The sequence below is a fragment of the Platalea leucorodia genome, assembly GCF_965183815.1.
Source record: "Platalea leucorodia genome assembly, chromosome: 3".
In the NCBI taxonomy this organism is placed as follows: Eukaryota; Metazoa; Chordata; class Aves; order Pelecaniformes; family Threskiornithidae; genus Platalea; species Platalea leucorodia.
The window spans coordinates 70,578,225-70,592,251 of record NC_138825.1 but is presented as its reverse complement, the minus strand read 5'-3'; the positions used below and the strand labels follow the sequence as shown (position 1 = coordinate 70,592,251).

At 37.4% G+C, this 14,027-nt stretch overlaps 1 protein-coding gene across 6 annotated transcripts in view; it reads right to left on the bottom strand.

Moving 5' to 3' along the window:
• Window positions 1-14,027, bottom strand: part of TRDN (triadin) — a 232,158-nt gene that overhangs the window by 51,930 nt on the left and 166,201 nt on the right. For all 6 annotated transcript variants that reach the window (XM_082307271.1, XM_082307272.1, XM_082307270.1 and 3 more), the window contains 3 exons: window positions 11,195-11,245; window positions 9,521-9,571; window positions 8,882-8,932 (listed from right to left, as the gene is read on the bottom strand). In XM_082307271.1, the coding sequence (XP_082163397.1) occupies window positions 8,882-8,932; window positions 9,521-9,571; window positions 11,195-11,245 (153 nt within the window). The remainder of the gene's footprint in view (window positions 1-8,881; window positions 8,933-9,520; window positions 9,572-11,194; window positions 11,246-14,027) is intronic.

Below are 14,027 nucleotides of genomic sequence, written 5' to 3'. Positions count from 1 at the left end.
CCTGATCCTGCAGCAATCCCACATCCAAATCCCACGGCATGAGTTTTGTGGGAAGGAAGATTGGACAAAGACTGGAAGGAAACTGCTGCGTATTCCCCAGTTTAAACAACCTGGAATCAGTTCCCCAGAGCAAGCTGTGCTTGGTGACCAGTATTCAAACTCTGGAGACAGAATAAAAGTCCCCCAAAAGCTCAGCTCAGATTCCAATAAAACCTTGCATGTATCTGCAATGGATACTGTGAAAACCTATCAAAATTTTACTAAAAGGACTGAGATGTCTCAAATGGGAGAGTTACCTGCATTTGCAGGCGATGGCTGCAATCCAGATGGAGCTGAGCCAAGATTATACCTAAGTCCATTTGAAATCCATGCACCACCCATTCCCCAGCCTACATTTATAAGACTGAACCTTCTAAACTGTAGTTACAGATGTCACTTTATTTTGACATGTCTGCTAGAAGTGGTGGTAGTAAGCCTCTGCCTTAGGCTAGCATTTATGGGCAAAAGACGACAGAGGAGTTCAAATTGAGAGCTCTTACTCCCTAGAAAAAAGCAATTGGCACCAGACTGCTGGTATAAAAGGACCTTATGTGGCACTGGAATTGGAAAGAAAACAAGCAGAAACAGAGATCTGCCCTTCATTTGGAGAAAATGCCCTGGTGTAGGACAGAAATCAAGGTGTCATGAGGCCAAAAGAGGGAGTAGGCACGGTCTCAGGTGTTTACATTTTGGGTTTGTGTGCTGATCTCTGCCTCTTCAGTGTTCTTAAAATGAAAAGTCCTTTTATTTCAAACTGTTAGTACATTTGGATAAAACAGATCAAAAAGAAAAGGTTAAACCTGAAATTACTGAAATACTATCTATCAGTGGTCTGTGGCAAAAAAATAATGATTTCAAAGATTTTTTCAGGGTTTTTACCACTTACTCTCCTTTGAGAATGAAACAAATTTTTAGTATCTCAAGAATGTGCCCAGCAGTGGAGAAAAAGTTTCATACCTAGAATTAGTGAAAATTAGGCACAAGGTTTCCAGGATCTGGTCCTCTTTGCAATCACTTTGCTTTCATAGGTGATGTGCACATCAAAGCTGTGAAGTGCGCCTTTCACAAAACTTTCATTACAGAGGAGTTAGTATTTTCTGCCCCAGAAGCTGCTGTAGAAGCCTCAATGGGTTTCAAAACAAATGCATACTTACTTCTCACTTGAAGTGTGTTGGAGGGACTCCCAAATCAGCAGAAACCCCAAATATCAAGACTCTGGGTAGGGCTTATACATGAAACATGAGGTACACCTTTGGGATCCTCCTGACTTCTGTCCTGCCAGCTTATGGGATGTGGCTCACCATGCTTCTGGTCCCAAGGCAAGCAGAGCAAGGTCCATCCGTGCATGCCACTGCACTTATGGCTAGCTAATTTCTGTTATTATGCTATTATATGCTGTTGTGACATCTGTTTGAATTTTCACCTTGGCCACGATTTTTCTGATGGAATGTACTGTAAATACTCAACAAATCTTAAGAGACAGAAGAGACCTCATTCTGACTACTGTTGCCAATAGCATTGCTCTGATCAAATCCTGTTATTCAAACTTAAAATGACAAGGAATAAATGAAAAAGAGCACAAACACCATCATTTATGTTGCTCTTTCAGAAGCTGAGAAATGTGTTTGTATCTGAAATGCCGCAAAAAGATGGATAGATTAGCCAAGGAATTTGGTCTTCAACTGATAAAAAGCCAGATTACCTGCTGAGAACAAATGTGAGTAATATATTGTAGCTGAGCAGGGAAGGACATGAAAGAACGTAGAATGATGAACTCAAAACTGTGATGCTCAGATACGAAAGATGCTCTTGGCCGTATTCTTTTTTGCCTTCATTATTTAGAGAAAGAAGAAATTCTTAAGCTGACTTTTTTTGCACTGTGCTGACGGAAGGTATCATCTAGTTCTTGAATTAGGAATTTGTACCTACAAGCCTGTTCAAATAGGACTATAATAACAGCTTTAAATCATAGTGACTTCAGTTAGCCATCTGTCTTCCTTTCCTAGACCTATCCAAATACAATCATACATTTCCAGTTAATATAGATATGATACAAGGCAAAATACGTTTATCAAGGATACACATCCCATTTTCAGGGATCATGAATCCAGATTGACAACTACTCCAGAAACCAGAAGTAAGCACCATCGCCTTTTATGGCTTGGGAATGGGAAAAAAATATCATTATGAATCAGACTCATGGCAGACTTTGTTCAAAAATTTTTCAGTGGGCTGGGAAAATAAAGACAAATTTCCAGTAGTGGAAAGGTCAAAAAGTGTGTCAATGTAGTAAGTATTTTCATGGAGGAAAAAAAAAAATCAGATTCAATATAGTTATATTTTTTTTAACTTGTATCAGAAACTTGAATGTAGATCACCAGCAGCCCTTTAATCCCATAGATAGTGATGGTTCTAAGGGACTTTTTTTCTGAGCTGTTCAGCAAAGAGATACATCTCTGAAATCCTGAAAATGTCTTGGTAATCTGTCAAAGGTGATCTGAATCTTTCCTATTTCTCCTTCTATGAGACTTTTGTTGCTCTTTCCTAGACCACTCCAGTGCCACGTTATCATGCAAGCGTTTTGTACAGAACACTCCAGACAAGATACATCTTTGATTTACGCAATGGTCTTAAAACACTGTCTGCATTTTTCCTAATGCATCTGCATACGGAAGAAAGTTCTGTACTGATTTGTCTGCAGTAATACTTAGGTCCTTTCCTGAATTTATCTAGTAAATCCAGAGACAAATTCTTCTTTAATACTTTCCCTCTAGTATATATTACCTTCTATTTAGTGACACTAAACTTTCTCTGCCATCATGCTGTCTATTCACCTTATAAATTCAGTGTATCATAACCCTTTCTGATCCTGAATTGTTTAACTAATTTTATGTCATCTGAAAAATTCATTACATTACATTACTATTTCTATCTTTTCCTATTAATTAAGGACTATAACATGAGTCCAGACATGGAATTGTAGACAATTATTCTGTAAACGGACTGCAAGATGAAAATGAATCAATCAGTTGCTCTCTGCTTCCTAATCAGGTATTTATTTCCTTCAATACTGTGCCTCTTAAGCAGCAGCTATTTTGTTTCTGCAGTAATTCCTATACTGGAACTTTCCAAAGGCCTATTTAAACCATCCCATAAATGCTGTGCTTATTACTTTATTAAGATGTTCAAAACACTTATTACTAAGACATAACTTCCTTTTGCAGAAACCATGCAGGCTAGATCTCTGTCACTTGATTTCACAGATATTTGTTTTTGTTCTGGTGTTAATTATGATTTCACCAATTTTCTGACTGTTTTTTAAAAATCTGAATAACCCTGGAGTAATTGAAAATATTGTGTTTACTCTGATACAATTTGAGACAGACAGTAACTGATTTGGCTGAAGTTGGTGGAAGTTTTGACTAAGTTCTTACATGTATTTTTGTTATAGACATGTAAGTTATGGTAAAAGAAGATCAAATGCAGGCTCATCCCCGATGTCAGGTACTCTGTGATAACTGTTCATATGCATGCTATTATGCTGAAGTGAAAACCACCTCATGTAGGCAGCTACAGCAAAGCAGCTGGCATTCACTAAGTTGATACTGTCTTTGCCCATCTCACCATAAATTGTCCATCTGTTCATAGCTTGAGAAGAAGGTACTCTTTTAAAATATTTAAGAATCATATAAAGTGATCTGTCTCTCTCAGGTCTGCCTAATAGATATTTTATCTCTCTCTTCCAGTCATTCTGAGTTCAGAATTTCTCTTATCCATGTCAAGAGAAATTTTAATCATGTTAAGAAGCCACAGTAAAAGAACCGCTAGAGTGAGCAACAGAGAGGAGAATTTAGCCTTTGAATTGGCTGGAGCATCTGTGTTTAGAATGATTCTCATTCAGTAGCAGGAAACACCTTTCTTGCCCTTTTCCTCCTCTGATCCAGGTTTTAATGAACAGGTTTGGAGAAATAACTTCTTATTCAATTACCTTCATATATTTTACTATTAATGGGCAAGGAAGATGTTGCGATTGAACTCCCCTGCATAACCCAACTATCCCTTTTGTCCTAATTTGTAAGACATAGCTGTCAGACCTACTGAGAAAAATTTAATTCATTAGATAACCCCCCAAAAATTTTACAGTGTTTTTTTCTTCATTACCAGCAATGCCTTAATGAGAACACACAAGCACATTGTCTAGAATGAAAGCAACACAAGCGTGCGAGTTTTGCCTCAGACTATCAGGATTCACACTACATGGATTATCAGACCCTCTGTAAAGTCATTGGGTAGAGGAGGTAAGAGAGTGGTTATTTTCCTGAGCGTCCCCTTTGACTGTGTGTGGAGTCTGGTTCAGCCTCTCATTGACAGCTAAGGAATTGGAAATACTGACTACTGGCAGAAGCCTGACTTCTCCCATCCCTGTCTGAGTGCTTGAAACTTGATAGCAAAAATGTAAGAGGATTAATTCAAGCACACTCCCAAAGATAGGCAGAAATCTCTGTTTGAAAATATCGCAAAAAGCTAAGGAGTGGGGCAGAGCTACCCAGGGAGCTGATCTCTCTGCCTCATCAGAGCATGCAAATCTCTCTCTGCCAACCTCACTTTTCAGAGGGAGTGCCCAAAGTACAAAGTGTTTTTGGAGAGAGACAGTTTTTCACTCAATCTGCGAAGAAAAGACTGCAATTGGGCCATAAAATGGCAATAAACCAGAGGGAGCCTGATTCTGTGAGCTGTTGAGAAGCACATCATCCCAGTCAGAGAGAATCCTGGTTTCTGATCTCAAATATTATGTGAAACAATAATATTATGCAATAAGAATTTTGTTTTGTTGGATAAGCATGTTTAAATAAAAAGTTATAGATATGCATTCAGAGGACTTTTCAGAGTGCTATTATGGAGACCTGGGAGTCCCAGCATGTAGCAGTCCCTATCTCCAAGAAATACCTTAAGTATCAGTAGACGTACTTTCATTTACAAAACTGTTTTGACTACTGAATGTATATTTCTATGTATATATGCAGATGCTATTTATTCAGCTTGAATATTTTCCTTAAAAAAAAAGAAAATCAAGTATCAAACCATAAGGACAATGTTACACTTCATAGTTTGCCATAAAACATGCCTCATCTTTAATTTATAAACCACTTTTTGGAATTAAAATTTTATCTCATTCTTCTTATTAAATGGTATTCTTTCACATTATGTATGTTATTTCTGTTCTTTTCCTCTCATTTTCTAATGTTTATTGAAGATTTTTTACAGAGAAGTGCTGACTCACAATGGGAATTTTATACCTCCCACTACAACTCAGTCTTGATATTTATATATCTGTCATTATCTTAGTGTTTGACTTTTAAAGTTCTGATGTTTTCTTGATTTCTTATTGGCAATGTTCAGCAATGAGGTTCTGTAATGGATGGACCATTTGAACAGGCTGATATTGCAATTTTTATACACCTAATATATCTACCTTACATTTAGGTTCTCTATTATTCAGGGCTTTCCATTGCAATTCTATATCCAATTTGCATGACTTTGACTTTCACATTTCAAAAATGTATTTATCTTAACAAAGGGGTTACACTGTGGCCACTTCTATTAACACAATTTACACTGGATTTGACAGATCTAAGTGGCAAGTGCTAATCAAACCACTGCTGTTTCTCAAGGTGTTTTTTGGTTGGCTAGTTTAAACTGAGATGTCCACTGAAGAAGCTCCCTGTGTACTCTCAGTTGACTAAAACACAGTACCAGTGCTCATAAAGGTGACCTCCTGTTTGCACTTCTTTACAGGGCAACAGCCACAAAATTTCTGCAACACTTTTCTCTATAGAGGCTTTTCTCAAACTGTCTGCATGATCTATGCGACATGTCACTTATCATTGTTAAGAAAGAGAGGTTTAGTGAAGCACAGCATCCCACATGGATGCTTAAAGCCACTTTACGCATTGGGGCTACACTCTTCTGACAAAATGTCAATGTCTTGTCATACATATTCAGTGTCACTGAGTTAGTTGTATTTTCCTTTAGAAGTGCTGCATTTGTATGAATCCCAGCAGCTAAGGAATGGCTTATGAAGATCTGTCACATGGAGCAGAAAAGACAGAAACAACTTTTAAAAACCTGCAGCCACTGAGCTGAACTGCCTCCAAAGTGAGTTTGTATAAAATTTGCTGTGTCATGAACTTCAGTGACTAGAAAATGACTGAATCCTATTGTAGACACTAAGGTGGCTTCACTATACATGTGTATACAACCTGAGATCTTCGCACTCAAGTTGCACTTTTCTGTTGTAGTCTTGCTCCACGGGCCTTGAAGGATCTGCAGTCCTCCTCAGATCAGCCACTTTACAGACATAACTAAGATACACAAGACTTAAAAAGAAGGCAGTTGGCCTGATCATGTGTCTGACAGCATCTAATCCAAATATTTTAAGGTTTTATAGAGCCAGTTAGAGTCAAAGAGAAATGCTCTCACTGCTGTGAGATATCAGTTGCTCTCAGCGCAAGGCATCAAGTACATTCACAGGTGGCATGCAAGGTTGTACGCTAGCCACTAGGAAAAACTGAAGCGAGTAGTGCTCATCTCACTTGGGAAGCTGGTAAAGGCTATGCACACTCAGCACTTTTATTCTCCGCTAAACTACAGCATTGTTCATCCAAAAAGTTAGCCCATGTGGAAAAACTGTGATATGAAAGTTCACTGGGAACATAGCTCATATTTTCTACTGCTATAGTATAAGGAAAATGTTAGAATCATAGAATTGCTTAGGTTGGAAAAGACCCTTAAGATCATCAAGTCCAACAGTTAACCTAGCACTGCCAAGTCCACCTCTAAACCATGTCCCTAAGCACCACATCTACACATTTTTTAAACACCTCCAGGGATGGAGATTCAACCACTTCCCTGAGCAGCCTGTGCCAGTGCCTGACTACCCTTTCAGTGAAGAAGATTTTCCTAATATCCAACCTAAACCTGCCCTGGTTCAACTTGAGGCCATTTCCTCTTGTCCTATCACTTGTTACTTGGGAGAAGAGACCAACCACCACCTCGCTACAACCTCCTTTCAGCATATGTCCTATCAACTACTATGGGAAGAAGACTTAATTTTATTAAAAAACTCCAGAGATAGTGGAGTTAATCACTTTGGGGTACTGAGTTTTGTTCTCAAATATACTGAGCGTAAACCACTTCATGTGCAGTCAGTGAAATTCTACAATGTTTAATTAAACATGCCCTTTCTTGAAAGAACGCAGTTTTGGAACTCGAAAGGAACTGTTATTCACCAGTTGTTTCACTGGCTGATTAAACTGAGTTAATTAAGTTCTTTTTAAAATACTTATTTTTTTGTATAGTTGGGTGGGTGTTTGACACTTCACTGAAACTAATTCATTAGCAGTGCAGCTAAAAAACTTACAGACATGTATTACTTCTTTGTAATATTTTATCTTTTGTAATAAATAGTATTTGACTTTTATTATCACTTAAATTTAAATAAATCAGTCTTCAAACTGGAAATATTTATGGAGAGCTGAAGACAAAAATTAGACAAGAAACTCAATGGGAAACTCAATAGTCAAATACTTCAGGGTCTAAACAATATTTAATTCTTCATTAACCTACCTATGTTTCACAGATATGTTTGCAAGAACCTAGCAGAAAGTCCATAGGCCTTGCTTGCCTGAAGCTCAAAATATAAAAGCCAAGTTGTATTAAACCAATAATCAACAGACAAAAAAACTCCCGCAGTTCAGTATCCCTGTTGACTAAAGTAAAGTAAAAGAAATGGTACAATAATGCATCCCTATTTTTCTAATGTCCTTGACCTTGGACTGACAATCCAAGTTCATCTACTTTGACTACTTCAAAGAGTTTCAGACTATTCAAGCCTTAGTTCCTTTTGTAATACTTAAGCCTTCACTTTGCTTCAGAATGATGCAACTGTGCAACGTAATAGCTGATTTCTACTCTTCTGCTATATACTACCTACATACACTATGTGAAGTAGCTGCACTTAAAAACATGCAAATGTTGTTTTTCATAACTTAGAGAAAATATTGCCTCATAATTTCTAGTGATCCTTAGGGAAAATCTAAAGATAGGAAGTAATATTATTCAATTATCTGAAGTAGTTTTCAAAACCGACTGGAAATTTTTAAGATTGACTACTATATTCCCATGGCTCAAATGACTGTTATTAGTTATCAAGTTATTACATATTCTTGTCCATATTAAATTATTTACACATTTAACCTGAGAGACTGCTTTCTAATGAGCAAGTGGTATTTAATCAATATGCAAATAATGTCAATGTAAAACTAAGTTTTGTTTGAATTTAGTTGGTATGAGTAAAGAAACTTGAAAGTATTTGGTTAATTATAATTACAGTTTTATCACTGCCTAAAAACACCTAGTATTTAAGCGGTCATGTATTATAAGTTGTAATTGATCTTTATTTGATGGCTAGTGTTGATATTTCAATGTAAAAAGAGAGAGCAAAGCACAATCAAATAATGTGTTATAGAAGAAGAGTAAAATGCAATCTGAAATGACACATTTAAATAGAAAGAATGAGATAAAATGAAGAAAAAAGAAAACAAGTCTTCATAACTTTGGGGGCTATGAATTACTATTGCTACAACTTAGTTGTATAGCCCCATATGTGTCTCTCATTTATCACTCAGGTAAAAAGAATGTCCAGCAGCAAAGGATGCCAGTCAAGGATATTTATGGATGGCTAAGTGAAGAAACTAGGGTTTCTTTTGGGAATACTTGCACAATGGATTTATTTTCTCCGCTGAATCTTATGCTAAGGCTCAGCTCAACTTGGGATTGTTACCTTTTTCCTTAGTCATGGTTGAAGCCTTCACTTCTTTTCCTTTTGAAGAGTCTGGAAAAGATATCAAACACAAAAATGGAGGGAGAAAGTTAGTAATATAAGTATACACTGTGTCCATCAGTACTATAACAAACGTGCATAACATCAGATCAACAAAATGTGCAAAAGAGGTAAGTGTTAAGAATTAGAATTTCTGTTTACTTCAATAAAAGGCTCATCTTAAGATTTGAAAGCAAAACAAAAATAATTCCCACTCAATTATCTGGCAAAGTTTCTGCAGTTCAAACCATGCACTCATTCCTGTGCAGCCTATCATTTCAGCCTGCCGTGTGAATTCAGCAGCAGCTCTGTTACTAATTCACTCAGAATAGACCAGCATTCCTGCTGCAATATTGGCTGTGCAGGTCAGACAGCAGTTAAAGAACACCACAATAAGAGTTATGATTTTATTACTTCTGAATCGTCTCAGACACTGCTCGTTTCAATATATCAGATCTATTAAGTGGGAAGAAGCTATGTTTAGCTCCTTTTCACCAGAAGCCTGTAATTTAAAATATTTCAAGACTGCACTGAGATACCAGCAGACCCTTTCATGAGGACGACTGGTTATTTCCCAACCACGTAATGATAAGACATTACCCTTTTCCTTTAAGGCTGCTGGAGGCTTTACATCTTTTCTTTTACCAGTCTCTAGAAAGAAACATTTAACATTTATCACAAGTCAGGTTAGAGAAATAAGATGACACTTGAAAAGAAAGCAAGTCAAACAATTTGATATGTAGAGAGCACAAAAGATGAGATAATTAAATGGATTTAACAGCACGGAAATAAAGAACAGGACAAAACAATGAGGTCATTCATTCATCCTTTTAGACTTGCATATGCAAAATAATAAGCCTTCAATATGTCATTAGTTTCTTTGCATTTTGAGGAAACCGTTAAGCTGTCTCTCAAGTAGGCAATGAAGAATAACAACTTACAAAGAGGAAAGCAATTCTATAGAGCAGTTGGCATCAATGCATTTTTCTTTTGCTTAACCCAAATAAAAAATTAATCTACATCATTGATACAATTAAAATACGAGGAATAATGGTCTTGAAAGCCAGAGGCTGCTGATAAAGATAACTGGGAGTTTTCTTTGATCAGGAGTGACAAAAGGACCAGTTTCTCATTCAGGACACCATTATTCTTTTAATATCAAAGAGGCCATATGGGTATTGCCTGTGAACAGGATTTCAGTTCCTGCATGTATATAGCCTTTTGAAACAACAGGCAAGCCGAGTATAAAATAAGAACAGTGCTCATCCTTTGAATGTACATTCAAATAAAGGAAAACTATGATCTTCTTGTGGTGCCCAGGTGAGATACATGGACTGACAACTATGATGGAGAATCCTGAGCCCCAAGTGGTGCCCTGGCTTCATTCCCCAGAGTTTTCACATGGAATAATACATTCCTCTCAGAAGTGCATCACTTTGCTGTATGTCTATTCTGTACTCTGCACCGTGCCAGCTGTTATCTGGACTGATTGAATATCTCCAGGTTCCAAAAAATTCGGACTTTGCCACAATTTGGACCTCAGATGTGCCTTTGTAGCTCAGGAACCATGCACATTTCTGCTAGCTTTTGCTGTTTCCCTGAAATTTTTGACCTGTTTCAGTACTTGCCAGAAGGTCATCAATGCCTGTGAATTCTGTAATTCTTTGTGTTAGGGTTCAATACAGGCCACGTTGCAACAGATAGGGTTTTCTCCAAAAAGACACTATCAAACAATCCATCACCTCTGTGTGCACAGCTAGCAGGCCAACCTCCTGCAACTGAGAAGATTAGAGATGTGTCTGTGTTGCCAACAAACTAGGAAAAACCCCTGATTTATATCACTCATCCCCAAACACCTGAATCTGTCAGTAGCCTCATCCAGTCTCATTCTCAGTCAACCACATTCTTGAGCCGTAGCCACATGGACCAGATTTAGTGTAGTTTCCTGCAGGAATGTCCCCCCTATGGGATTTAGACAACTTGGTTTTGACAGACTAACATCCAAAGGTGGTATAAAAATACATCTGAGTATTTCCCCCAGGATGCAAATTCAAATCTCTGCATTTAAAAGAAGCCCAGGTAGTTACTAGGGACCCTACAGGTGACCTGTACAGCACAAATGTTGTTAAAAACAATATCATGGATAAAATAATCTAAATATAAACCAGGATGGGTTTGGTTTTCCATCCTCATATATTCCTACTCAAGACCTGTTTCTATCACTGAATAGCTGTTCTGATATTCAGTTCTGAATTTCTTAACTTCTTCACTTACCTTTTTCCTTTGACCCCTCTGGATTCTTGGGATTTTTTCCTTTCAAAGAATCTGTAGGGAGATAATTAAGTTTTTGAGACTTAGAAGATAGGACTGTCCTTCTACACTTAAAAAAAAAAAAAAAACAAACAACAAATATTTAAAAATTAAGACTAAAATTGTGAACATAAATGGATGCAACCTTGACCTGTCTTTACATCCTCTCTAGTGACCACCTTATATTTTTTATGGTGCAATAATGTTAGTAGCAAATGCAAGAGTAGAAGTTACTATAGATCACTCTGTCTGTAGAGACCTCACAGAAGGGAGAAATTGGAAAGGAGAAGGGGAAAATACAAGTAATGACACAGGATTAGAAATTCTTAGGCCCTTATACAAAACTTCATGAAGACAAAAAGGATTATTCTGTTTTCTCTGATGGGCTGAAGCCTAATTTTTTTCCTCAGTCCTTCAGGGAGCATGCGTTCAGTGTCAGCAAGCACAGGAAAAACATACATTATGTTGTATAAACAACTAATATTTAATTTTAATTTTTTTTTAAGCAATAGCCTCTTGACCTCTTAAGTGTGTGTATCAGGGAATATTAGGAGGAAATTGTTTTTTCCAAAGTGAGGAAGTAGTTTCATAGGCTTATGAATGTGTGTGGTTTGAGTGAGAGAATATCACAGCTTGCAGGATGCTGAGTAGACCCAATTGCAATCCATCTTACATGATATAGCACCCAAGCATCTAGAATAAACATGCCATTTATTCCAAATGAAAGTTTACCAAATCTTCAGTAAAACAGATAAAGCTAAAAGAAGATCCTTTCCAAAGTAAGTTTAACTCTGATCATCCTCCTGGCTGCCATGGTACCATGGCGGCAATCCCACTTATCCATCTGGCTTTAAGTGTGAGTTGTAACAGAAAAAGTTCACTTCCAGGGTGGCTGAAGCCATTGGAGAAATCACACTGTTCAGGGATAGGTACTTAAATTAGGAGCCTGGTCTTCACAGCAGCGGGCGGACTTCTTCAGGGGACTGAGAGAAAATTTCCAGTGTGAAGACTGAAATCTTTTGAAGGAGCCTCTGTGTTGACTGTATAGGAAGCCTTGAGACGACAGCTACCCAACTGGACTGTTTTACTCTGTGTGCACATTTGTGATCTCAAAGATCAGCAGCCACTGTTACAGCCACTGCCACAAACCATTGCCTTTAGCCTTATGGGCTTCGTGGCATAGGCCTATGAGGATTTTTTTGTCATCCATGTAGCAGGTCTCCCTGAGATTTCCTACGATATGTAGCTCCTAAAGCAGGTTCAGCACTTTTGACTTCTACAACTTTTGGATGTAGCTATCAATGCAGGACACTTTCCATGGTGCACTGACTTCCCCACCCTCTGAGCCAAGACTACTGAGATCACCAGTCCTGCTTCCCTTCCAGGGAGCAGGTTTTCATCTTCAGGGGCTTAAACAGGGACTCACTGCAGACTTTTCAAACTTCTGCTCTCGACTGATCACTTTCCTCCTGGTCCCAGAAGGGGAAAAACATAAAGTTGGCTTAAAGCCAACGTTCACCTTGCTGCTTTCCTCCAGCATCCTACTCCAGGGGTGAAGCTGGGTCAGGTTAGGAAGGTGGTATAGAAAGATGCAGCAGCAGCAGTATGTGAACTCTTCGGTATAAAGATCTAGTTCTCATGCAAATTATAACAAAAAATAAGTAGATGGAAATAGGAGAAAATATTAACTGAACAGATGCTGTGTTTCTGTAGGTGAGTGTCACAACATAACTTTCTACTTTTAAAGAAAAAAAATGTGTGTTGTAAGTTAAGATAAAAAATGCTACAGGCAAGACGTTATTTCATTTTACTTTAAAGGAAGCACAAGCATTGCATAGCAAGTGCAAATCAGCACATTTGTTTCTTTAATGACAATGTGCTATTATGTATATGGCAAGAAAGAAATACACACTACTGACTTATTTCCCCTACCAATCTGAGCATAAAAATAAATAGGCTTATTATCCACACATAACTGACATAACAAAAGATGCAAAGATATCCCAAAATATGGCAAAAGCAAACAAAAGGAGAAAAAGGAGCATTTGTTTGGAAAACAAATCATGGAACACAGGGTACGAGTGAATTTACATTATCTATACAGCACAAATGCTGTCAGTTTAATAACTCAGCATAGAGCAATTCTAGTGAATTTCTTAGAAAAATTCACTGAGGAGTTATATATGATATATCATGAGCTTTTAGTGCCACTGTTAGAGACTGGATGAATGAGCTTCTACTCTGATTAGCTGGGTGAGATATCTACCAAAAAAACACATGGCAAATCACACCTTAGAGTTTCATTGGCCTCACATTATTAGAATATGCTTATGTCAACAGAAAATCAGTTTTTATATTCATTATTGTAAGTGGGCTTCTTTACTTCAAGAAAAAGCTGAAAAGCTAGTTATAAATTCAGAAGGAGTCTTGAGGTGTCCTTTATCAATGGAAAGTATATTCTTCCAGTGTTCATCTTAATTACTGCCAATAAAATTAGACTCTAAGACTGAAAACATTTTATTCACTTCATAAAATACATATGGTAACATTGTGAGGTTGTGATCTATAGAGTATCCCAGCAATAACTCCAAATTCAAGGATTTGTTTTTCCTGCCTCTGCTTAAATAAAAACATTGTGCAACAGTTCATGAAAAATAGCCTGCTTTATGATAAGGTTTTTGGTCTGTACATCATCCTTGTTCATCCTTCAATAGAATGAGGTATGAAGATGCCTCTTTTCTTGCATAAAGTGCCAGGCAAACATTAATCGTCACTAGTATTTAATGCCTCACCTAAA